We start from the raw sequence: 25,244 nt of genomic DNA on the forward strand, positions 1-25,244 counted from the left end.
TAACCAGGAGAAGACTTTTCGCCCATGTATGCATGTGTGTTTGGATGGTGGTGGTAAAGAGGAGGAGGTGGATGCAGCTCCTGATTCAAAATGACATTACACAGGCACCTTTTCCCCGGCTGTTACAGGCCTACTGGTTCTGTAACAGTCGTGTGATGTCTGTTGCAAGAGCACTGGCCTACATACAGTGCATACGGCTGGGAAAGGCTCAACCGCACCCCAGAGCGGAGAACAGCAGCTGTTGAGATGGATGCTGCACAGATAAAAGCCAACAGGGAGGGTTTTACTTTTGCTACTCTGAGTGCCAGGCTTCAGCAAGACTTCTGCTGCATCCACTGTTTAAATATTTTAGTTAAAGTCCTGATACTCCGCTCAGGCTTTGGTGATTTTAAGAGAGCAAGTTCAGATGACAGATTACTTTTTATTTTCTGCTGTTGATGAGGCATGTGATGACACACCCCTTCATCCTCTTATCACCCTCTTCTTCTTCCTTCCTGAGCTCCTGACCCACAGATGGAGCAGAGAGAATCTGCAAACTGGAGGTGAACCTGGTCCACACTGGCCAGCCGTGCATGCACACAGTAGCTCTTATGGGCCTGTTGGTGAGTTCTGTGTGGAGGGACCTGCAGAATGAACACACTCATACACACGAACCTTTGAATGCATGCATGGGCAGATACAGTGCAGAAACATCTCAACCATAAGAGAGAATGGAGGTGGATCTTCAGAACGGAAATAGCCCAGGCCCAGTCACACACACACATACACACACAAACACACACACACACACACACACACACACACACACTATCCCACTCTTCTTCCTCTCTCTTACTTTAACATGGCCTCCTCCTTCGCCTCCTCCTCCCGCTGCCGAGCCAGCACAGCCATGATGATCTTCCTCTCATCCTCTGTCAGATGGCTGAGGTCCGGCTCCGGGATGGCCGGGGCGACGGGTGGGCGCGGGCCGCCCCGAGGGCCCACCGAGGCGAACATCTTCCCCACCACCACCACCTTCTATCCCTGCTTCCTCCTCCTCCCTCCTCTTCCTCCTCTTCGCCTCGGTCGGGATCACGGATAGAAAACCCGCTGGCGGAGCCCACGGATCACGACATGGCCCACGGATGAAGCGGCGGTTGGAGCGACTGATGCGGAGTTCCCATGGCGGTGGTGGGGGGCACCCAGGGCGGCGGCGGCAGCAGCAGAGTCGGGGCTAGCTCCGGTAGTAGTAGTGGCAGCGGTGACGGTGGTGGTGGCGGTGGTATAGCGCTGTGATTCCCGGTTTTCAGCCTCTCCTTCTCCCTCTTGCTGCTCCGCTGTCTTCTCCCCCCACCCCCCTCCCACCGCCCGCCCGCCCGCCTCTCCCCTCCACCACCTCCGTTTCACGGGGAGCCCATCTCTCCGGCGTTCGGTCGGGATGCTGGCACACGGGAGGAGGAGGATCTCGCTGCCTTCCTTCAGGCCGGGCAGAGAGGGGGGGTCCCCTGAAGGCGGCTCGGGTCTCCGCTAGGTCCGGTGGGCCGGCTGGCCGTGTGTCTGCGGGGCGAGGCGGACTCTTCTTGTTTTGCAGCGCCGCCGCTGATGCTGATGCTGATGCTGCTGTCAGGGAGACGGAACCGTCAATGGGACCGCAGCCCCTCAAGCGCGTTCACTGCTCTTGCGGCGGGAGCGCGCGGCCCTCATTTGAGAATGGGGGGCTCCACTCAGCGTCAGGATGCGCGCTCACAGTGAGCCTATAACACACAGGAAATGAAGGGTTCCTCGAAGGGGCATTGTGGGTTTTGTAGGGTCAGAAGCACCTTATTTAGCCTTTCTGTTATTTTGCTCTTTATTACTGAAAAATAGGAGATTATGAAAACAGCCATGTTGAAATACAAAGACTTGGTGAAGAAACTGCCTTTTGTTAAAACTGTAAATATGCTTTCATTGATTACTTGCAGAGGATTGTGGACAGAACCCCTTGGTTTCACATGTGAAGCCAACACAAATCCCTTTCAGTCTGCTTTATTTCTATTTCCCTGCAGTTTGTCACCACTTGATGCACCTATCTATGACTAAATGAAACACCTTTCACTCAATATAGCCTTAACATTATTCTTAATTTATGGTGCCAAGCTTCAATTTCGAGGTTACCAGGTAAGGTTGTTGCAACACCACCATCTCCACCAATCAGGGACAACATAGGAGTGACATGATCATTTCCCACTTCCTGATCCCACATGATGACTTTCTAAGTTATAAACAGTTGCGACTAGTTTCTACAGAGGGAAATATATATTTTGAAGTGAATTTTGATCAAGTCATATGAATATATTGCAGATAAAATCATATGATTTATGTTGGATTAAATTGTAGTTGCTCAGGCATAAATACAGCAAGCTAAACAGTAACTGACAGCGGTGGGGCTAGTTGTAACACATCTCTTAAAAGCATTAGAACCATCCCGTTACATGTCACAATGCATTTAATTGATTTTAATAATGTCTCAGAATGTGTATGCAGTGGAAAAGAAAGACTGACAGAAGTGTGCCTCCAAATATATAAAAAAAAAAAAACAACATCTGAAGGCTAATAAAACATTATTTGGCATGTATTTTGATGTCTTTGACTCGTCTGTTTACATGGAGGGGGCAGGCTTTATGTCAGAGGGGGAGCTCCTATATATTGGTCATGTTGTCCATTTCTGATACAGTTTATGGATATGTCCAAAACCAAATACTGACCTACTTACATACTCAAACAGCATGTACTGCATACTGCACAATAACTTACCATTAGCAAAACACTGATGCACGTCCTCTCTGCGTCTGATGACATCATCAATATGGCATTGCACTGGTCTGTGCTATGATGGCTGAGCTAGCATTCCCATCAGGCCATATTTACACATCAATTTATATATGTTTGTAACTTAAACATCTGTATCAATATTTGAATAGATTCATATAGCATTTGTTATGGATTTAAACTATTAAGAAGTTTTAGTGTTGACTAATTTATACATCTCCCCACACACATGTATGTCAAAGACAAAGTGGATTTGAGATATGGTCACTCACAGAGAAAGACCTTTTTCTGGAATGTTTGTCTTTTAGATAAACCTTCTTTTGAAACACAATACATGTTGTGTCCTCTGGTTTTGCTTCTTTTGCTTAATTTCTACCATTAACCCTGACATGTTGTATAAAAGGGACACTATATATTTGACAATGACGCATGAGGTCTAGTATATCTTGCAGAGGTCTGAATACGCTCAATTTGTAGTAAACTAATGTGGGTACTTGTTTAATAATTTGAGCACTCCAACTCAAAAATTGAGTGAGTCACAGGTATGAAGGCGAAAAGTGTGACAACCTCTCCGCTATAATGATCATCATTTTGTAAATTAAAGTCTCATTTTTGGCTGCACGGTGGTGCAGTTGCTAGCGTTATTGGCTCACAGCAAAAAGGTTCCTGGTTCGAATCCCCAGGCGGGCAGGTGCCTTTCTGCGTGGAGTTTGCATGTTCTCCCCATGCATGCGTGGGTTCCCTCCAGGTACTCCAGCTTCCTCCCACAGTCCAAAACATGCTTACCAGGTTAATTGGTCACTCTAAATTGCCTGTAGGTGTGAGAGTGGCTGTCTGTCTTTCCATGTTTGCCCTGTGATAGGTTGGCAACCTGTCCAGGGTGTACTCTGCCTTCGGCCCAAAGTCCGCTGGGATAGGCTCCAGTCTCCCGCGACCCCAAATGGGATAAGCGGTCGAGATACTGGACTAGGGGAAAAAAGGATTTTAAAGCAAGTCTTGCCTAAAGCTATGACTAATCATGGATGACAAATTGCCATTACAGTGATGAGTCAATCAAAGAGGTGTTGGGATATGTACCCTGTCATCCAATTAGATCACTTCTGGCTTCAAAACAAGCAAAACATTGGCTGCCACAATTCCCAGCTCAAGGTTTTGAAGCAATAGACCACCAACCATTCAACTTCACTACACTGAGACCTGGCGCCATCAAAGGTTCACACAATATCCCAGTGTTTAAACATAGTGTGCTTTGCAGTGGTTAAAAATGTGAGACGTGATTTGGAGTCTACATCATATACTCCAACCATTACTCTGTGCCGAGGAGTTACACAGCAGAGAGAGAAGAATACGTGGAACAATATTTCTGCGATGAACAAAACATACGTAAATGTAGTGTACAATGATGAAACTTGATTTTTAAGATCAAGTGGATGAAAAGATATTCCATTTAATGGACATGGAGTTGTGTAAGGTGCATGAGGTGGATCAAAATAAGATATTATCTGTTATATAAGAAGAGCTGATGCAAATCTACAGAACCATGCTGCAGTGCTGTATGAAACCTTTCACTGTAAGAGTGTTTGTGCTCTCCTCCCCCTCCGCCTCGCTCCCACCAATCGTTGCGTGTTAGAATGACGCGCATCCCCCTTTTTTTTTTTCATCCTTCTCTCTCCCCTCTCTCTCTCTCTGCTCCTTCTCTCTGTCCCTCTGTCTGTCCTTATCCATCCTTCCAGCAGCTATCCGCTCTGACCACACACACACACACTCATGCACAAACACACACACACACACACACACACACACACACACACACAAAAACACACTTCTCCCCTGTGCTGAAACAATCCCCATGGAGCCTGAGGTTTAACACACATGCACATATATGGCTATGGGCTGACATTTACAGTATGTCAGCGTGCAACATTTTAATTATAGACCATGTGCGCTAGAGAGGGGTTCCCAAACGTCACCATGCAGACACAAGGAGATATCACACAACTCAGTAACGGATCATTTAATGTGTCACATGTAGCTAAATTTAGAAAGAAATGTTTTTTATGGACTATTTTTAGCTACAGTGTATGATCTGGTAGAGAATGAAACCATTGTTGCTCAGATACACTGTAAAATCATCTGGTTGGAAAATGATCAACTACATATTCAGCTGATACTAATTTTGACTTAATTCCTGCATTCTGGTGAATATTTATGACACCATTTCTGCTGGAAATTGTATTATGAAAAAGAGAAACACAAAACTATGTATTTATTTATATATTATTGATTATAGTTCATAATTAACATAACATACCATAATGAACTACATGGGTATCCAGAGGGCACTTTCCTTTATGTTTTTTACATTTGAGGGGCATCCAGAGGGCAATTTTTCCAAGTTTTACATATTTAAGGGGCATCCAAGGGGCACTTTTTCTACGTTTTGTACATTTGAGGGGCATCCAGAGGGCACTTTTTTCACATTTTTTTTGCATTGTTTACATTTAAGGGGCATGAAAAGGGCACCCTTTTATGTTTTTTACTTAGATGGAGCATCCAGAGGGCACTTTTTCATGCATTTTCCTCTGAAAGAGCACCAGAGAAGGCCATTTTTAAATGTATTATCTCCTACAATGGAATCCAAGAGGGCACTTTAGCGCGTTTCTCTCCGATATGATGACATTGGAGGGCGATCACTCCAGATATTGACCTAGAGTTCCCTCTTCTGCATTTCCATGTACATGTTCATTCAGTTTGAAATAGTTTTTATCGAAGATTTTGTCACACAGCGCCCATATTTCTGTGACATCACACTCAGGATGGGAAGCTCAAATGCTGTCAACAAAAGCTTAATGTTTACCCCTGAATTCAAAGTAATAAACCAGATTAATGTAAAAATTTGAGTAACCAGTTAATCTTTAGATATGCACTGATGTTCGCTACCAACCACCTTCCAGCTAATATTTATGCTGTTACAGAAACAAAAGGAAGTTTGTTAATTCTGAGCTGACTGCAATCTCCAAACCTATCAACAACTTATTTTTTTTATCACCGTTTGACTTCCATAAATGCCTCCAGGAACACCTGGAAACTTCTCTATACGTGTAGTGTAATCTAGTTTGGGTGAAACGGATTCTCGCCAAGACTTTCTGCACTGCACTGAATTTATGTCTGCAAAATAAAAGCCACAAATTGGCCATAAATGCAAAGGAGCATCAGTATATCTGTTTCTTGTGAGTCCCAGTTTCACTGTAAATAGTTAGTCACATAGAGAGGCCTCACTCTGGCTAGCTTCAGCATTATGAACCCATTCAAGCACGTAAGCTGTCTAACCATTCAATGATGTCACCATGAAAAGGTTAGACAGAATGAATAAAGCTGTGTTTGTTTAATTTTTTACATTACTTTGTTTGGGGATTGCTGCAAAAATGGTAAAAATACTTAAAATATACTTATATTTTTACTTATATCTTATAAAACTCAGAATAAAATACAACAAAAACGTATTTGTCTACATTACCTTTAACTGAGCACCAGCTTTCGACAAGGTACATTTCCAATTACATAAGACCCTTGCTCAGTGTGAGGCAGAGGGCGCTTCATAACTGGTGTGCAAGCACCTATTAGGACTTATAAACAATAGAAAGAAAGAAAGAAAGAAAGAAAGAAAGAAAGAAAGAAAGAAAGAAAGAAAGAAAGAAAGAAAGAAAGAAAGAAAGAAAGAAAGAAAGAAAGAAAGAAAAGGGCCCCCTGTTTAACACAGGCCACTCATAAACAGAGGCCACAGTCTTTGTTCATTGGTTGCAGGTTTGACTCCTGAAACTGTTGCTATTTGGTTCGTGTCATTCCCACTCTCTCCCCACATTTCCTCAGAGATCCTGTCAATTAAGACAAATTAAGTCTAAACTGCAGTGTACCTCAACACGTGTGGATAAAATCTAAGGGCATGAAAATGCAGTGAAAATGTAGGGTTTCACCATGAACTCCCTAAAAACATTGCCCTGTCTGTGTACTTTTTGTCTGGTGTAACATTTGGATGATTGATTTTGAATCTTAACAACAATGGGTTAAAATCATTGGATAATCTGAGGTCTAGTCAGGTTTGTGGCGGTACCAGCAGCAAGTTACAGGAACCAAAACTTAAAACTGCCCTCTGATGACATGTTCTGTTTTTAGTGCTCCTGCATCTATCTGTTTAAATCATTGACATGTTTATACACGTCTGTATTGTCATATCCTTTAACAATTTTAAACGTTTCGGCTGATTTCACCGCCTATAAGGAGCTTTTTTTTATTCTGTTTGGGTGATTAAAGATGCAAGAACTGTTAGAATAGTTAGAATTTAAACTTAGCCACTGTATACATTCACAGTGGGATGCTCGATAAGCTCCCAGATCTGGATTTATATTTCAGCACCATGGTCAGCTCCACAAGCAGCAGGGCCACAGAGAGGAAATAACATACAGTACAGTACAGAAAGTAGCACTGTTAGTGTCAAATCTAGCAGCTGTAGCGTGCTGGGAGGAAAGGTCTAAAGTAAAAAACAAATACCCTGGCCTAGCTCAACCCCTTCATCATTGTCTAAAATCATTCCCCAAACCAAAAAAACACTTTATTGTGGACATGCAACAATGCACACTTGCATGACTTGCTCAGCCGGTCTCACTCAGCCCAGAGGAGGTTCTTATGTAGGGCAGCAACGGTCGGGGAGAAAGCCAAACAGTTAAAAAACAACTAACTAATGTTGTCAATTACATTTCTTTCACATATACTCTGATAAAGAAGGTGCTGAACAGTCCAATAAAACATCATCAGACCAGGTAGAGAGGGTGGAAATGTTTGCATCAAATAAAACATCTCCATGTTACTGATCAGGCAGTGTATTCATGCTGGCAGCCTGTGACATGTTCAGATGAAACAAGACCTGATCATGCCAAGGTTTGTTTAATAGCTTATTAAATAGGTAGCAGCTCAGTATTCTGTGTTTTATTAGCTCTACTTTGCCAAACCAGTTTTATTGTAATGAGTTTTATTATGGTGTTTGGTGCATTTTCATGATTTGGTCTCCATTTCAAGGCGGTTGGACCAGTTTGATCACACCTGCTGTTACCCGCAGTCTCCACCCATATACTCACCGCTTGATTGTTGTGTTGATTTATTGTTGGATTGGCCTTGGCTGCATGAAGCAACCTGAAATTTAAGAAATGATTTTGCCTTCATATTGGAAGAGAGAGCATGAAGCCTCCATTTCAAGAGAACAGATGCACGGATTGTGAAAATCAGGGCAGATGGTGATACCAATGTTCAAAATAACTATCAAGCCGTTAGCTGATTTCATACCACTGTCTTTCTTTACTTCTTTGTAATTCTTGGTGTCTGTTTTTAATATGAGCCATTAAATATGATGGGTTTTAATGTGTCCCTCACTTCAGGCATTTTCTTTCTTTCTGATCTGTCAGTTTGTCCAACTCAAAAACACCCTCTGCCCAAAAGAAACACTATTCTCTGAATCACCTGTTAGATGGGCTTGCCTGCATTAAATTGATGCAATAAAGACAACGATAAGAAGTGGTAAGATACAGATAAATGGGAACTACTGACATCAGTGCATGGTTCATTATTTGCTCGGCTGTTGTCTGTCAAGAGGGCAAATATCAGCCAATATCTTCATCAAATCGACACTGAAGGTGCATCTATCCAAAAGTTTAACTCGAGAAAAACCAATGTCAAAAATTTTAGATAATACATTGTAAATAATACTTATTTGATCAACTCCCAAAATTGACAAATCAAAGAACAAATCAATGTTGATAAACCTCAGAAACTGCTTATATGATGATATGATATGAGGTAAGGGTAATCATTTCTTAAAAGTTCAAGCTCCTGTGAGGAACTTTTGGTTTGTGTCGATTTTGACACCCCCTGTGGACAAATGTTTACATCTTATCTCTTGTCTAATTGTATTGGAGACATACCAAGGTTATTTCTTTCAGTCAAAGGATCTGAAGAGTTAGATGTGTCACTCATTGTGATAACTGCTGCTGGAAACATAAAGACAGGTCATTCTTCAGTGTGCTGTCAGTCGTCTGCTCTGATACCTCTCAGTTGTTTCAGGCATTCAAAATTATGATATAGAAACTGTCAGTCTTGATGCTGGTGGTCTCATTTGCCTTCATAGGTCATCCAGAGGCATCAGTATCAATATCAGTGTCTTTCACAACTACTCAAAAAACTACATACAGAGGCTTTAAGCAAATCTTTCAGTTTTCTCTTCGGGGTGGATCGGATTGCATTCAATCCTTAGAAATAAAACTTTTTCAGCTGATCTATGATAACTCTTATCATAGACAGTAGGGTTGGAGTTATGAGAAGTTACGTGGAATGATTTCATTTATAAAAAGTTTTTTGTATTGAACAAACTCTTTGCATAAAAGCTGTTAAGGCTCCTGTGAGGAATTTTTAGTGTTATGAAACAGACTAAATTTAACATGGAGGTCTTTATACCGGCTACCAAAGCAAGCCAGCATATCAGCAATGTTATAGTGGACCAGTAGATGGCGTTCATGATCTTTCTACTGATCCCAGTAAGGGCATGATAAAGCTACTGTGGTTCATTAATTAGCTGTAGGCTAAAGTTTGTATGCACTTTCATCAGCTCTTTATTGATATGATTTAGTTCTGTAGGGCTGATTTCGCAAGCTCCTATTAACACGGCTTCTTAGCTAGCCATACTGACTATTTGTAGACTTACTACTGCTGCCTTAGGTCAATTTAGAAGCAGCAAGTAGACAGTTGATATGTTTGTTGCTATGACTTCATATTTTGCACACTGCGGCCAAGACACTTCAGTAACTGAGCACAATAAACCAATTGCGAGCACTCACATATGATGATGCATGCATTAAAGGAGGTCCATTCACTCATTCTTGCTGTTCATACTGACAGCACTTGGCAGGCCAAATATACCCTCAGGCCAACAGAAACTGTCCTGGTGCTCCTGACGTACGATCAGCGCCTAGTAATTACCTTCACGCTGCCAAAAGCCTTTTTTTGTTTGTGTGTTTTCAGTTGCAAAGATTTTTCCCCAAGTCATACACTTTTCAGATATGATAAAGCACAGTGAATTAACAAATACTTATAAAACATGTACATGTATGGGACAAAATACAGCAAAGAGATGATAGGTACTGCTCTGTCCACAGGGGGCGCCAAAATCAGCACAAAACTAAAGCTCCTCACAGGACCTTCAATCAAATTAAATAACTTGAAGAAAAGAAGATTTATGTATTGAGACGAAAAGAAACAAAGCTTCATTAAAAGGAAGTTACTCAGGAATGTTATTCGAAATTGTGCAGAAAGAAAAAAAAGAGACTGGAAACAGTTTTGGTTCTGGGAGGGATGTATTTGAAATAAGATTATCATGAAGAGAGATAATATATTTACTTAAAACATTTCATGAGGTCTCATTTAGGATTGGATTGAACTTATTTTTCTTTCATCTCTGTAATATATTTACGTAGGATTAAGATCAGACGGCAGTATGTGGACAGCAGTCAAATCTGTGCGAGCAAGCCTGAACATTGAATAATCTCTGTGTTTCATTGTGTGTTTAGGAGCAGGCAGAAGTTTGCCAGTGTGTGCTCTCAAAGTGGAAGCGGATTAAATGCACTCGGGGTTATGTCAGAAACAACTGGCACACAATGACTGGGGCAAATCAAAAGGTCACGGGTCCAACATAAAGAGGCTGCAGCCATGTTTAGCAAAAAGGAGGACAAACACACACATGCCCATACACACAGGCAGGGTGGACAGGCAGTAAAGAGCAAGAGACGATATCAGGGTAATGTTGTAGTGACTTTTCTGCATCTGTTGTCTCTTTTTATCAAATATGTTAGTATATCTAGTATTAGGCAAAGTGATATACTGCAGATTTAATCCGTGAGTACTATAGTTACAGTAACTGTATGATAGTATTTATGAAGGCTTAAAGGATTTACAATCAGATGCAATATGATCTGCAGATGGCAAATGCAGTTTCCAAATCACATTTGAAAAAAGAATATCTGATTGTTTGAGGACGTGGACTATTTTATTGTTGCCATGTTGGCTGGGTTATACAAAAATAGAACAGATTGGTTGTACAAAAATATAACATTTTACAGTGATAAGTAAATATTACAACACCTATAGTAAAAAGATATCTGGATTTGCAAAATCTGTATTACTCATTCAATAATGGATAAAGAAGAATATTATGTTCAAGTGGACAGAGGCACATTCAGGACAAACTAGCAAAAGAGGAAGCAGACAAAAAAGAGAAGTAATGGAAATTAGTAAAAGAAAAAAAGAGTCAAATCACAGAGTCAAGGTATGGTAAGTAAGTAAGTAAGTGAGTAAGTGAGTCAGTCAGTCAGTCAGTAAAATGTTAGAAAAAAGTTTTACACAAAATCCAAAATAGAATTGAGAAATTGGGAGGGGATGATGGAAAAATAATAATAATACATTTTATTTAGAAGTGCCTTTCTCAACACTCAAGGTCACTTTACAGAAATATTAAAACACAATAAATCAAACAATGCGATAAAAAAAATAAAAAACAACAAGCAGAGTAACACCAAGTTAAAATGAAGCAGATTTATTAGACAGAGAATGCAGTATGAAACAGATTTTGATTTAAAAAGGGGTAGTGAATCAGAGTTTCAGATGTCTGGTGGGAGTGAAAGAGAAATATGATATAATAAGCAGATTAATATTAATTAGATACATTTTAAAGCTCTATTTTCATCAATATAATCCTAACCCTCAATTTTAATAACAACATTTAGGGGCAAGTATATCTTTTAAAGACAAGAGGGGACAACAACACAGAAACTTAAATATTGATATAACCACGTTGGAGTTTGAGTCGCATTTAGTAGTAAAGTATGTATTTATTATTTTAAGGACTACAGGACAAGACGTTGAAGAACGATGGAGTGATTATACCCAGAGGGTGGCAGTAACAACAGAAATATGTGGATACAGTCTACCGAAAAACACCACAGAAGAAGACGTGTGCGGCGCTGTGTGGTGCTCCTTAAGAAACAGAAGAAGAGGCGCGTGTATTGGAGTCAGTCCAGCCTGGTGACAGAGTGGGTGCGCTCGTAATCTCCTGACAGAGAACTGAGAGTAGGATATATCTTTTTTATATCTGTATGCACGTCTCTGGGGTCTGTGTTAGTTAGTGTCGCAGTGATGTCGACCAATGAATCGAGTTATATAAGCGAAGCGCCAGACTGCGTCCCGTTATTGTCTTAGACATAATGATATACATTCAGGAGTGAAACTGTGTTCAGGTTGTCCTGTCTCTACATTCATCAAATCACTGCCTGTAGTTGTTTACTCACTTAGAATGATGATAATTATGATTCACAACGAAAACAGGTGATTCCAGGTGGCTGTATTTTCATTTAGACCTCGTTTAATTGTGAATTAAGGCGATGTATTTTGAATATATTTGTATTCCTATCGATAAGCATCGTGTGTGCCCTCTGAATGAAGCAACAGGTAATAGCATTAAGAGTTGTAAAGAGTTAATTATGACATAAATGGAGCTTTAAGTAAGCGTTTCATGCCATAAGAAAGTGTTGGTTAAATGGTGCATTCAAGTGCTCCTCAGATTTTCAGAATCCGGATTGAAAACGTTTTTCTTTTAGTTCGTTGTTCTTCAGTATTTGTGAGTTTGTTTAAATACTGAGATATTCACCTGTGTTTTTTACTGATCATACGTAGACAACAATAAAATATTGCTTAACCAGCCTTGTTACTTTGCTTATTGCTAATCCAATCATTTCTAAGTAATCTAGGTCACACACTACTTATATCATACAAAACGAACCAGCTTCAACATATTATACATGAAAGTTTATTATTGACACGTGATTTAATATAGGACAGTGTTTATAAATCAGTCCTATGATACTTGTATCTGTATGTTACCTGTTTCTACATCTTTTGTGGGAGCGCGAAGTTGTTTCTGTTTTTTTACACATGGGTGCTGAAGGGACACGTGAACGTCTCTTTTCAGCAACTTGTTGTTTTCTGACAATATATAACTAAAGTTATAAACTTTAAAGTTATAAACTTTATTTATTCCTTTTTATATTCAATCAACATCCATACAGTAAGAGTAGACGAAATAAGACCTAAAAGGAGGAGAGGGTGTTTTGTTACTGTGATATCAAGAAATATAAACTAGATATCATGAAAATAAAAATAAAAACAATAATCAATCAATCAAGCTTTATGTATAGAGCATATTTCATACAAATCAACTGGATTCAAAGTGCTTTACAGGGATTAAAAAAATATATATAATAAAACGATAATAAAAATCTAATATATCATGACTAAACAAAGCAGAAATGGATATAGAAGTAGAGACTAAGTAGAGACATATGTACACCAGTTGCAAAAATAAAGTATATAAACAACAAAGGGTAATAGTTAAGAAATAAGTTAATAAAAGATAAAACATGACTAGTTAAGAAGATAAAAAAAAGGTAGAGATAAAAGTCTAAATTTTTTTTATTTAGAATGATAAATTAAAATTAATCTGTGTATATCAAACGTATGTCAGGCAAGTTGATTTGTTCATGACAATGAAAGTATTTTGCACGTTATTTTTTATTTTTTTTAATTTAAAATGTTTTTCTTTTCTTTTTTTATTGTGCAAGAAATGTGCTTTATAAGAAGAGGGTGACCAAGTGATAGTAGACAGAAAAACAAGTTAACAAGGAACAGATATGAACAACATAAAAAAGCGGACAAACAGACAAAGAAGTGATGATAATAATAATAATAATAATAATAATAATCACAAAAGGGAAAACCAAGGCTGAAACAAAACAACAACAAACAAAGCATTAATGTTTATAAAAATTGTAGCGCAGAAATAACCTTTAAAAAGTAAGCAAACAAAGAAGGAAAAAAAATTGAAGTAAATAAATATATTAATAATGATAATGAAACAGATAAGGCTCATTGACAGATTCCTAATTATTAATTTCAAGGGGTAAATATTAAATTCTAAGAAAAAGAAAAATATTAGATATATTTTAACATACAAATAAATAAACAAACATTGTATCTTGTATTTTTTACATGTGAAATATAAACATGCTGATTTAATGCTTAAAGTAAAACTTTGGTTTTGTGTTAAAAAATATCATGAGGTTTTTGCGGTTTTGACTTGGATTACCTTCTGGGATTACCTGATGTTAATTGCAATTTGTTCAAGCCAGCAGATGTGCACAATCAAGCCCTTTTTTATAACAAGAAATGTGTCTACTTCCTGTAGGTGATTGACATGTTGCCTGTAGTGGTTGTCCATGGGGGGGCGGGTCATATCCCTAAGGAGCGTTCAGAAAACTCCACATCAGGAGTATGTGCAGCAGCCCGGGCGGGGTATGTGGTCCTGAAAAGAGGGGGCAGCAGCATGGACGCTGTGGTGGAGGCTGTGACCCAGCTGGAGAATAACCCTGCCTTCAACGCAGGTGAGATAATTACATCATTACACTTCTGATTTAATCATAGGGTTTTGGTTTTTATGCACATTTTTAAAAATCTATTAATCCACATATCCAAGTGTGCATGTTTTGCACTTTTTTGATATGCATATTTTGTGTTTATTCCTATTTGTTGTACATTTACTTTACTACCGACCCACTTTATCAAAGATCAACCTGAAATTATAGAGTGACTTTATTTATTGTCATGACAATTCATTTGTTTTGAGCTCACTTATTAAAGCCAGCGTATAGACTACAATGAATGAAATAAAAACACAATCATAACCTGGATGTAGATATCCAGGGGGAAACACACAACACAGGTAGAAAACCTAGGAGTGATACTAGAGTTAAAAAGACTTTCTGAACATTCAAAAACTTGTTACTAACATCACTGATTGCTTCATTGTTTATTTTAAATAAATGTCACAATTCATGTTCTTCCTTTAGGCTGTGGCTCGGTGCTGAACGTGAAGGGAGAGGTGGAGATGGATGCGTTTGTAATGGAGGGCAAAACACTGGCGACTGGTGCAGTGTCTGCAGTAAGGAATATAGCCAACCCCATCCAGCTTGCGAGGCTCGTTATGGACAAGGTGTGTTGGTTTAAATACAGAATACTCAACATTTATCAAACTGTATCTGTAACGAAATACAACTGTATCCACTCATGTCTCAAATGACCATCGACCCCACCATCGTTACCCTTTTTTATTTGGAATAAAGCAAAAAAATGAACGTCAGTTTGTAAAACAGTCTAAGCTGGATGACAGATGTTTACCACTGAGGTGCTGCAGTAGCTGCAGCAGAGTTTTAGCACAGAAAAGTATTAAAGCTGGGGTTGGCAGTCTCGGAAAACCAGCATGAATTTGAATGTAGCATGTCCTCATGACTCCGTCTAACCCCTCCCCTCCTCCCTCAGAGCTCCTCCAAAACGACGCCCCCCCCCCCCCCCCCCCCCCCCAAAACATTATCATAGTGAAAGTTAAAAACACAAACAAACATGGCTGCTGTTAGTACTCACAACTATCATGCTAGCATTATCCAGTTGTACCGGTGACACGATATCAGGAGAAAAGTTATAATACATATAATACTGTAACAACTCTACTGTTTGTTAAACGTGTTCAGTGTAGATGTTCTTAATTCCTACAGTGTTGACGGTCAGTGAAGGCATCAGGAGAGGTGTAGAGTGTGTGAGCTGGAGAGAGGAGAGACAAGCAGGAGAAGTTCTTCATTCATTCAAACATTGATTGTTGTTTTGTTGGTTGGCGTGATCATGGTCGACCGTGACTGGTTATTAAAACTCAACGTGTTCACGAATCGGCTCGTCGTCCCTACAGCGTCCGGACGGACGCTACAATAAATATACATTTTCTGTAGGACTTAGTAAATGTCATTCATTCTTCTGCTTGTCAGAGCCCCCGTGGTGAGAGCTTTTTAGACTCTGATCCGGACTACAGTCCTGAGCAAAGCACCTCGGGTCGAGGTCGAGCAAGGGCAGTCAGTAGAGTCAGGGGAAGCAGAGGCAGGAGACAGGGACTCAGAGTGCACGTCGGGGATATGTACGCGCAGGAGGCGGGCAGAACGGCAGGACGGGATTTGAATGGTTTAAAATTTTGGCACCCAAAAAACTGTGATTGGTTGGTGTTTTCCCAGGTTTACTCCGGCTGTAGATAGCAGCTTTTCTTCCCTCTTTTTTAAGAACACATCATGTATTGATTACCATCAGGACATGAAGATCATTTTAACCAGTATGACAAAAAGTGTATCTAAATCTGATTACCAACCCCAGCTTTAAATAGTTAAGGAACTAGAGTATTTTTACTTTGAATGATCCAGTCAAAGTTCAAATTGACTAGTAATCTCAAGTATTCAATCATCATCTAAGTGTATGTCATGGCAGAGAGCGAATAAAAACAAATGTAATGTGTAGAGTTGTCATGCTGAAATTAGAGCTGTGTTGATAGATGAATGAAGATTGAACCAAGCGGCGACCTCCGGCCGTGAGAAGTGAGGCCAATGCGTAAGTGTTAAAAACTGCAGTTTCTTGAGTGTTCGCTTGAGGCTGGCTCCGGAAGTACCAGAAACCACATACACACCAATTAAAAAAAAAGATATTTACAGCAGAAATAAACATGTTTACAGCCTGGTACAAAAAAAACAAGTTCAGTCTTAATAGCTCATTTCTTTATCGGCACACACTGTACAGGAGGTGAATCTTAACGCGGCTGATAAAAGTAGATCCCACCATGGTGCAGAGGTGTGATTTTATACATGTGATCTCTGTTTCAGACGAGTCACACGTGTCTGACAGCAGAAGGTGCCAACCAGTTCGCCCGCTCGATGGGCGTCCCTGAGGTGCCCATGGAGTCCCTCATCACTGAATACTCCCGCATGCGCTGGAGGAAGAACCTGGCTCCTGAGGCCAACCCTGTGGAGTGCCAGATGTAAGACCTTCAATTTATTAGAATACAGACTTGAATCAATCCTCTCCCAGAGGACTTTGTGGATCATACTGAGCACAGAAACCAACAATGGGAAGTAGGATTACACAGCAGCAGCAGTTTGAGACGCCTCAGAGGATGTTTGGACAGGTTTTTGTGCTGTGACTCTGGGTCATCACTGGAATTCACTGTAACTGCTGTGAGTCCCAGATTACCACAGCTGCAGCCCCATAATGAAAAAAGTCTCTGTAAGAGTGTCCCTTAAAGGGAAGACTCTTTTTATACAAGGTCCTACTTTTTAGACTCTTTGGGGTCTTAATGACTGATTGGTTACAGATAGTTTTTTCCTCTTATCTTCTACTAATACAGGATTTTCTTTAGTTTCTGACAACATAATGATAGAAACCATTACAGAGTTGGATCACATTTAAAGTATGACAGTTTTTTGACCTTATGGAGGCAGTCATTAACCAAGGACTCCTGTTTTTCATGTGATAAATGACTGTTTTTGTCAGTGTAGTCTGTTGGCTCTGAATTGAGCAATGCTACAGCTGTGTCTGTGTTTAAAGAAAATATCTTACTGTAATAAATTTTAGTTGACGTAGTCTGATCTGGTGTAAATGTTTCTCTTGAAGGATTACCCTGCAGCTGTAACAGCCTGTTTTATGGCTGACCCCAAAAAACAGTAAAAAAAATGTGCAGGAGTTAAAAAAAGATGACATCTGAAACTCCTGTATAAGAACAGATTTAAGTAACTCATAAATCTACTGTTCCTGTTTCTTTCATTTCAAAGGGGGAAGATGGGCACGGTTGGAGCCGTGGCGGTCGACAGTGAGGGTGTCGTAGCTTGTGCCACCTCTACTGGAGGGATCCTGAACAAGATGGAGGGACGGGTGGGCGACACACCCTGCATAGGTCAGTCCTTATACATACAACTTTTTCCTGCCACATTGAGACAATGTGCAGCTGCCAGTGGTGGACAAAGTACTTCATTACTGAAGTCAAAGTTAAGATCCTCCTGGTCAAACATTACTCCAATACAAGTGAAAGTTGTTCAGTCAGATTATGAGTTGATGATTTCACAAAGCATGAGGTCAGTCAAGAATGCATGGGTGAACATTCTGCTCCGTTCTGTTTATCTAGAAAACATGATTTCATATCTAAAAAGTCTCAGTGAAATATAAACTAAGTTACCACAAGCACAGACAAGTTTACAATGTTCCTCTGGAATCAAAGCAGTGTGTTAGCTCCAGACCTCCACATGCTTTCTCAGGTTAGATGCTGATGTTTTGGAGGCTGTGATGAAGTTTGTGTGGTCAACAGATCAGAGATTTACAACAATACAAACAATTATTCTTTATTTCAAAACCTCAAACGTGGGTTTAAGATATAGCCGTGGTGCTCAGGTAGAGAATCATCATACTTCTCAGTCATAGCCATCATCACCACGACTAAATGAACGACTGATCTGGATAACTTTGATCTGATCTATGCTCAACCGAGGTACGGCTACACCACTGAGACAAACCAAACACAAGTACACGAACAGTTTACGGTCTTTGGGATCTGAGTTCAGAAAAGAGAATTCATCAGCTGACTTCAAAGCAAAAGTAGAGAGTAACTAGAGCGATGATAGAAATGTAGAAGAGTCAGAAGTATGATATTTGTAAAAGTAATAAGTTCCCCAAAAAATAATACTCAAGTAAAGTACAGATACTCAAACAATGTACTTAAGTAAATTCACTTTGTGACTGTCCAACAATGGTAGCTGAATATCCTCTACTGCTCATGTGTTGGTTGTGCTTCTGAAGTTTTACTTACTGTTAATCTATGAAACTTTAAAAACTAAGGCAGATCCAGCAGCATGCTACTAATCTCACCTACCAGGAGGCTTCTGCAGAAGACATTAAACATAATTGTGCATAAACATTTACTCTACTTCCTGATGGTCTTGTTTGCATTTGTAGGTCATATAAAGCTGCTGTTTAACCACAGTCTGATTTAGAACCTGCTCACAGCACTTGCTTGAGAGAGATAAAGACTAACTCTTGTTCACCATTCTGGTTGACCTTTGACCTCAGAGGATTGATGAGTGGTTATTGACTAAACCTGCTTTGTTTATGGTTGACTACATGGTGCCACAGTGCAACGTTCATGTTTACAAACATCCTTTAAAGAGCTTCTAGTTGACAGCCTGTGACTCTTCAAGTAAATCTTCACCTGGTGTCAACTTAGAAAGTTTGACTGTGATATGATCTGTGAATATTCAGATTATTGAAAAACAACACACAAATTAGATGAACCTGATAGCTCACATCAGTACCAGAATGTCAGAGATGGACACAAACTGAGGAGCGCTTGTCCATCAGTCTTTGGTGATCTGCAGCTTCACTGCATTGAGCAAGTTAGGCTAACTCCAGCAGCACAACCCAAAAACCCCCCACTTTATTTCTGTTATTTAACAACATGACAAGTTCAGAAGGATGCTGATGTAACTAAATTAAGAAGCAGATTTGGAAAAAGCGAGACGCCATGCTTTGTTAGTCCACAACACAGGAAGAGAGGACGACTTTTAGAATGCTTCTTTTGTAAAAGAGCTCAAAACAACATTCTGATCTGACATCAGGATCTTAAAGGGACAGTTCTAGTTTTTCTTTAAGTGTATTAGGGATTGGCATCACAAGCAAAACTTCTATTTAATATTCACAGGGTACTATTTGATGATTAATCAAAGTAGCTTTGTTTTAGAGCTACAGTATTAACCATAGGTTGTATAAGTAATGGACCTAGTATCCGTGATGTCACTCATCTGTTCCTGACGATGTTTTGAAGCCAATCGTCGGCGGCAGCCATATTGGAAAAGCTGAATGCAACCTAACTTCTGTTGAGCTAGTGTGAGGTTAAGAGGCGGGGCTTTGAGCCTCCTAGCCAACAGCTACAGTGTTCCCGCCTGTCAATCAAGTCAGACGTCCTTAAATGGGCAAAACTCGTAATCTTAATATCTTCTGAACTGTCGCGTTAGAAAAAAATTCATCCCCCGTACAGCGTGTGCCGATAGAGAAATGAGCTCTTCAGACTGAAGCCGTCTTTTGAACCAGGCTGTAAACATGTTTATTTCTGCTGTAAAGACCGCCTTTTTGAATGGGTGTGTATGTGGTTTCCGTTGTTTCTGCAGCCAGCCTCAAGTGGACACTCGATGAACTGGAGTTTATAACACTTCCACATGGGCTCCATATTTTGAGACCTGAGGTTGCCGCATGGTATTAGCGTATGTCTTCAGTGCACTGAGCTTTAAAAAAAGAGACGGACTGTCCCTGTAATGTTGATAATATTTTGACACAGGGTGATGCAGGTGTCTTGTTTCCAAAACAGCAAATATTTGCTAATTTGCATCACAAGCTTATCTCTGCATTGTTATCATGCCGTTAAAGAAATGTGCTTTGCCTTTGTTCTGAACTCGCCTCAATCCTCACTCATTCACTCTCATTGAGTCACATAGACTCAGCCCTGAGTGTCTTGTTTTAATAACCTAATGCTGCCTCAGTGATACGCCAGCATCCGAAGGGTCATATTGAAAAAGAATAAGTGTGCGTTGGGCGTGACGGCAGCTGAGTCATCTCAGCGTTGTTTCAGACTGAGGATTAGTAAACAGCAGTGAGTGGAGTTTGGCCACTTCAGCCGTCTAATCTGTCACTACCAGTCAATGAGTGATTCGACTGTCATGAGTCAGACACGACTGCAGACGTCTGACCTAAACAGAAAAGGACAGATGATAAAAAGATTCAACTTCAGCGTCATTCGGATAGTTCCTGATCAATTCAGGGAGACAGCAGGAACACACTTAAGTGTAGACTTTGATAATTTATTAAACTTCATTTGTATCAACTCTGACTCACTGAATTACCACGCCCGACTTAAAGACACACCTTTCAGCTGGTGGACTTTGAATCTACTACGCTGTTTACAACCAGGCAGCAATCTCCGGACGCGAGAGGTGAAGTCAATGCAGAAGTGCAGTTCCCCAAGTGCCCACTTGGGGCTGGCTCTGGAAGAACCGGAAACCACGCACACACCAATTCAAAAAAGACAATCTTTACAGCAGAAAAAATCATGTTTACAGCCTGGTACAAAAGACGGGTGTAGTCTGGATAGCTAATTTCTCGATCAGCACACACTGTACGGGGGGAGAATTTTTTCATAACACGGCAATTTGGAAGATTTGATTTACAGATGGGAACACTGTAGCTGATGGCGAGGAGGCTCAAAGCCTCTTGACGTCACGGATCCTACGTCCATTATTTGGGGGCGGCAGTAGCTCAGTCCATAGGGACTTGACTTGGGAACTGAAGGGTCGCCGGGGTTTGTGCTGCCGGTTCGAGTGGACGAAGTTTGGCAAGTGGACTGGTGGCTGGAGAGGTGCTGGTTTACTTGCCTGGGCACTGCGCTGGTTAATGGCAGCATCCTTACTCTGACATCTCTCCCTAAGTGCATGTCCACTGCATGTGTGTGCATTGTATGTATATACCAAAAACTGTGCGTGTAGCATGACCGAAAAATAACACAAGTGAAAAAATTGAATTTCCCCCGGGGGAATAATAAAGTATGTTCTTCTTCTTCTTCTTCTTCTTCTTCTTCTTCTTCTTCTTCTTCTTCTTCTTCTTCTTCTTCTTCTTCTTCTTCTTCTTCTTCTTCTTCTTCTTCAATCTTCTTCTACAATCTATGACATATTCACAGTTTTAAACATAAACTAAAATACATGGATTTGTCTGCTTCATGACGTTTTTTATGATTTAATAATCTTGCAGTTTTATTATCTGCATCCGCTTAGTTGATCATCCTATTGATTACTTCATTATGTTTCATTTTCATTTCAGTGGTTTGTTTTTTAAATTTCTGTCATTAAAATCTTGTCTCTGCTTTGCTAAAATTATGTTGTGCTGTTTATATTTGAGACTTTTTGTCATTTATTTTTGTATCTTTTATCCTTATTCTCATTGTCTTAAATACCAAGCTTCAGTTTGAAATAAGTAGACTTTAAAACTACATGAAATATAAAGAAATGATAGATACTTGTATCACACCACAGTGATAGAAGGGTCATGTGTATTTTATCAGGGTGTGGAGGTTTTGCTGACAACAGCTCAGGAGCAGTGTCGACCACAGGCCACGGAGAGGCCATCATGAAGGTTGTTCTAGCCAGGCTCATACTGTTTTACATGGAGCAAGGTAACGCACACGCACACGCACACGCACACGCACACACACACACAGTCACATATATGAATAATTCACACATTAGATGCGTGCAGGAGTAGTTTTGCTTACTTAGTCCCTCTATCCTCTCCTCTCAGGTCAGTCTGCTGAAGCAGCCAGTGACTCAGCTCTGGCCTACATGAAGTCCAAGGTGGGAGGTCTGGGTGGTGTGGTGACAGTGGACCCTCAGGGTAATTGGGCCGCTCGCTTCTCCAGCCTGCAGATGGCGTGGGCTGCCGGACAGAAAGACACCCTGCACTACGGCCTGTACGCTGGAGAAAACTTCACACAGAGCATCGACGAGCCGCACTGACAGAGAACAGATCTTTCATGTTTTTTAAGTTTGTACCAAGAGTATTAGAATCAACTGGAATTAACATACTAACATTTTTAGCTGTGATTAAAATGATGACAATCAGTAAAGAGGATTCTGATGGACAGTCGTTGTATTGATTAAACGTACAGACTACCAGTACCAGGAGAGAAACAACAGATGTCAGACCTCACAGTGTGTTGTATTGATTGTGTGATAGGACTCTTCTCATCAGACATCATGAAAGTATCTCCAGCGTGCAGACAGATCATGATTTACCCTCCAAGTCAAGACGGTAAAACTCTGTAAGGACTCTTTCTGCACACTCTGCAGAGGAAAGTTTCCTGTGGAGCTCGCTGACCTCTGACCCCTCTGAGTCAGGTGGTCATTTCACGCTCTGGCTGATATGGAGTCAGGAGGAAGATATCCGTCTTCAAACAGCCTCCAGGTATCTGATCTCTAGAGAGAGAGAGAAGTTTGAATCAAACTAACATCAGAATCCCTTTTTTATTTCAACCAGTTGTCATTTGATTAATGTTTTGATTGAAAAAAATGTTAAATTCTTACAACCACAAGAAGCTGTATCAGGAGATTCTCTACATTTTATGACAATCTTTAAAATCCAGTGTTCACACAGTATCTTATTTCTTTAATGTGAAGTGTTTCTGAGAGTCCTATTTTGCCCAATTTTTTTGTTAGTTATAATGTGCTATTTTGTCCCTTTAAGCACACCGTAGTAGTCATGGTGTTCTGCTTCTACTGTAATAGGAAATGAAGACACCACTGTGCTTTTGAAAATCACATTTAATTTACAAAAACTCCCAGAAGGCTCAGTTAATTTTCACTTTGTGTCAAACAGAATTAAGACATCACTGAAGTACTTCTTGTTTGAACTTCCAACAATCAATCAATCAATCAATCAATCAATCAATCAATCAATCAATCAATCAATCAATCAATCAATCAATCAATTGATCAATCAGTCAATCAATCAATTAATCAGTCAATCAAGCTTTATTCATATGGCACCTTTCATGCAATTCAAAGTGCTTTACAGCGACTGAAAACAAGAAAGAAGCAGAAATAAAATAATGGAAAGACATTAAAAAACAAAAATGGATTTTAAAATAGAGACCAATGCACACCACCAACAATCGAATATATATAATTAAAATAAGTTAAAGCATTAAATTAACATTAAGAATATAAATAGTTGAAATAAAAGAAGTTGATTAAAAAAGGGAAAATAAAATGAAGGCTAAGAATATCAATAAAACTGATTGGATAAATAAAAAACAAATAGTTAAAATTAATAAAATAATACATCAACATTAAAATAAATATTAAACTATAAGCTAAACATACAGGGTTGACTTATCAGACTTATGTAAGAGGGCAACTTGTTAAATGACTGCAGACCAGTCAACATTGTGGAAGACTTCAATCCAAGGAGCATCCTCAGTTCGTCATGTTGTGACCAATCATATGCATCAAACCAGTTTTCAACACTCACAGTTAAAGGCCCTGTGAGGAGTTTTGAACTGGCTGAGAAAGCATCTGAAAATGATACTGATGCCTCTTTATGACCTTCAATAGCAAACAAGACCATCAGCAGCAACACTGACACCTTCTCTGTTGTCATTTTTAATGCCTGAAACCGCCCTGAGGGGCTAGATGCCAGACCAGATGATGGACATCTTGCTTCAGAAACAGCCTTTATTTGACTGTTTTCATGGAAAATAATTGCATTGCCTGATAAAGTTAACTGTTAAAAAACAACAGGATGAGTGTTTTGTTGAAAACACTACTTTTGTATGTTTAGGACAAGAGATAAGTGGTATCAATTTGTCCACAAGGGGTGCCAGAATCAATACAAAACAAAAGTTCCTCACAGCAGCTTTAATGGAGCTATGAGGCGTTTTTGTGATGCACTTCATTGAAATGTGCTGTACTTTTTGTACATGCACTCCTTCTTAGTGTGTGACAGTGTTATACGTTAAAAAAAACCCAAAAAACACTGTATTTGACAGAATAATTTATTCCAAAGTTTCTTTATTGTTTTTTTTATGCACAGACATTGATCACTTCACACACATCTCACATCCATACCGACATTAACAAGGGGTAAACAGACAAAACAATTACAAAAAAGCAATATCATTTAAATACATTAGGGAGAGCAAGATCACAAAGCAAGTTGATTATTACTTGAAAAGAGGCTAGTATAATGTGGAAGTCACTCCAATCTTCAGAGGCAGAGGTAGAGTGCAAAGACATACAAGTGACACAGATTAATTATGTTTTTCAATAAATGGAAAAATAAAGATTAAAAAGAATAAAATAATAATAATAGTAATAATAATAACAAAATAAAAAATAAAAAAGGGGGGGAGAAGAGTAAATAAATAAAGTGATGATTGACAGAATAATTTGAACCTGTTTCATGAGTATGTCTCTAAGTGATGGTTTCAAGGTGGTGCAGCAGAGCAGCATTTATTTGGATAATATATCTACGTAAAGTCATGATCATAAAGAACCAAAGAATCATGATTTCCAAATCAAGACATTGCTAAGGATTGCTTCACATTATTAACACGGACCTAAAATCTATTCTAAAGTATGAAATAGTGGAATTTTAAACTTGATTAAAAATTTGATTTATCGTGATTTACTAGGCTACTGAAATTCAGTGATTCTAGTGGATTAAATTAAATCATTGGCACAAAGTGAACATTACTTTTGACTTTACAACGAAGCCATCTGGGAGTTTTTAAAAGTGAAATGTGCCAATAAAAGCGCTGTGATATCTGTATTCTCCATCACTGCAGCGGCTCAAATACAGTATTCCGGAAGGGACAAAAAGGCACGCGACTAGAAAATATTATGGTTAATTTTGGATAT

General features: G+C 39.6%; 2 protein-coding genes across 18 annotated transcripts in view; one reads left to right on the forward strand and one right to left on the reverse strand.

Annotated features, from left to right (window-relative positions):
• LOC117811190 (regulating synaptic membrane exocytosis protein 1-like) overlaps positions 1–1,653 on the reverse strand; it is a 144,325-nt gene extending 142,672 nt beyond the window's left edge. For 15 of the 16 annotated variants that reach the window (XM_034681313.1, XM_034681304.1, XM_034681314.1 and 12 more), the window contains exon 1: positions 836–1,653. In XM_034681313.1, coding sequence (XP_034537204.1) covers positions 836–996 — 161 coding nt within the window. In that variant the 5' untranslated portion in view covers positions 997–1,653. Of the gene's footprint in view, positions 1–418; positions 448–835 lie in introns of those variants that run through there. The other variant, XM_034681315.1, reaches the window with a different exon arrangement.
• A 10,117-nt stretch (positions 1,654–11,770) lies between these two features.
• Positions 11,771–22,980, forward strand: asrgl1 (asparaginase and isoaspartyl peptidase 1). 2 transcript variants are annotated; one of them, XM_034681123.1, is made up of 7 exons: positions 11,771–11,919; positions 14,123–14,318; positions 14,784–14,926; positions 16,626–16,780; positions 17,571–17,692; positions 21,893–22,003; positions 22,129–22,980. In XM_034681123.1, exons 1-7 carry the CDS (start codon positions 11,797–11,799, stop codon positions 22,341–22,343), a joined length of 1,065 nt encoding a protein of 354 aa, XP_034537014.1. In that variant the 5' UTR covers positions 11,771–11,796; the 3' UTR covers positions 22,344–22,980. The 2 variants fall into 2 exon arrangements, with proteins under 2 accessions (XP_034537014.1, XP_034537015.1); XM_034681124.1 differs by having other exon boundaries at positions 11,830–11,952.
• The last annotated feature ends 2,264 nt before the right edge of the window (positions 22,981–25,244 follow it).

The sequence above is a fragment of the Notolabrus celidotus genome, chromosome 4 (assembly GCF_009762535.1).
Source record: "Notolabrus celidotus isolate fNotCel1 chromosome 4, fNotCel1.pri, whole genome shotgun sequence".
Classification (NCBI taxonomy): Eukaryota; Metazoa; Chordata; class Actinopteri; order Labriformes; family Labridae; genus Notolabrus; species Notolabrus celidotus.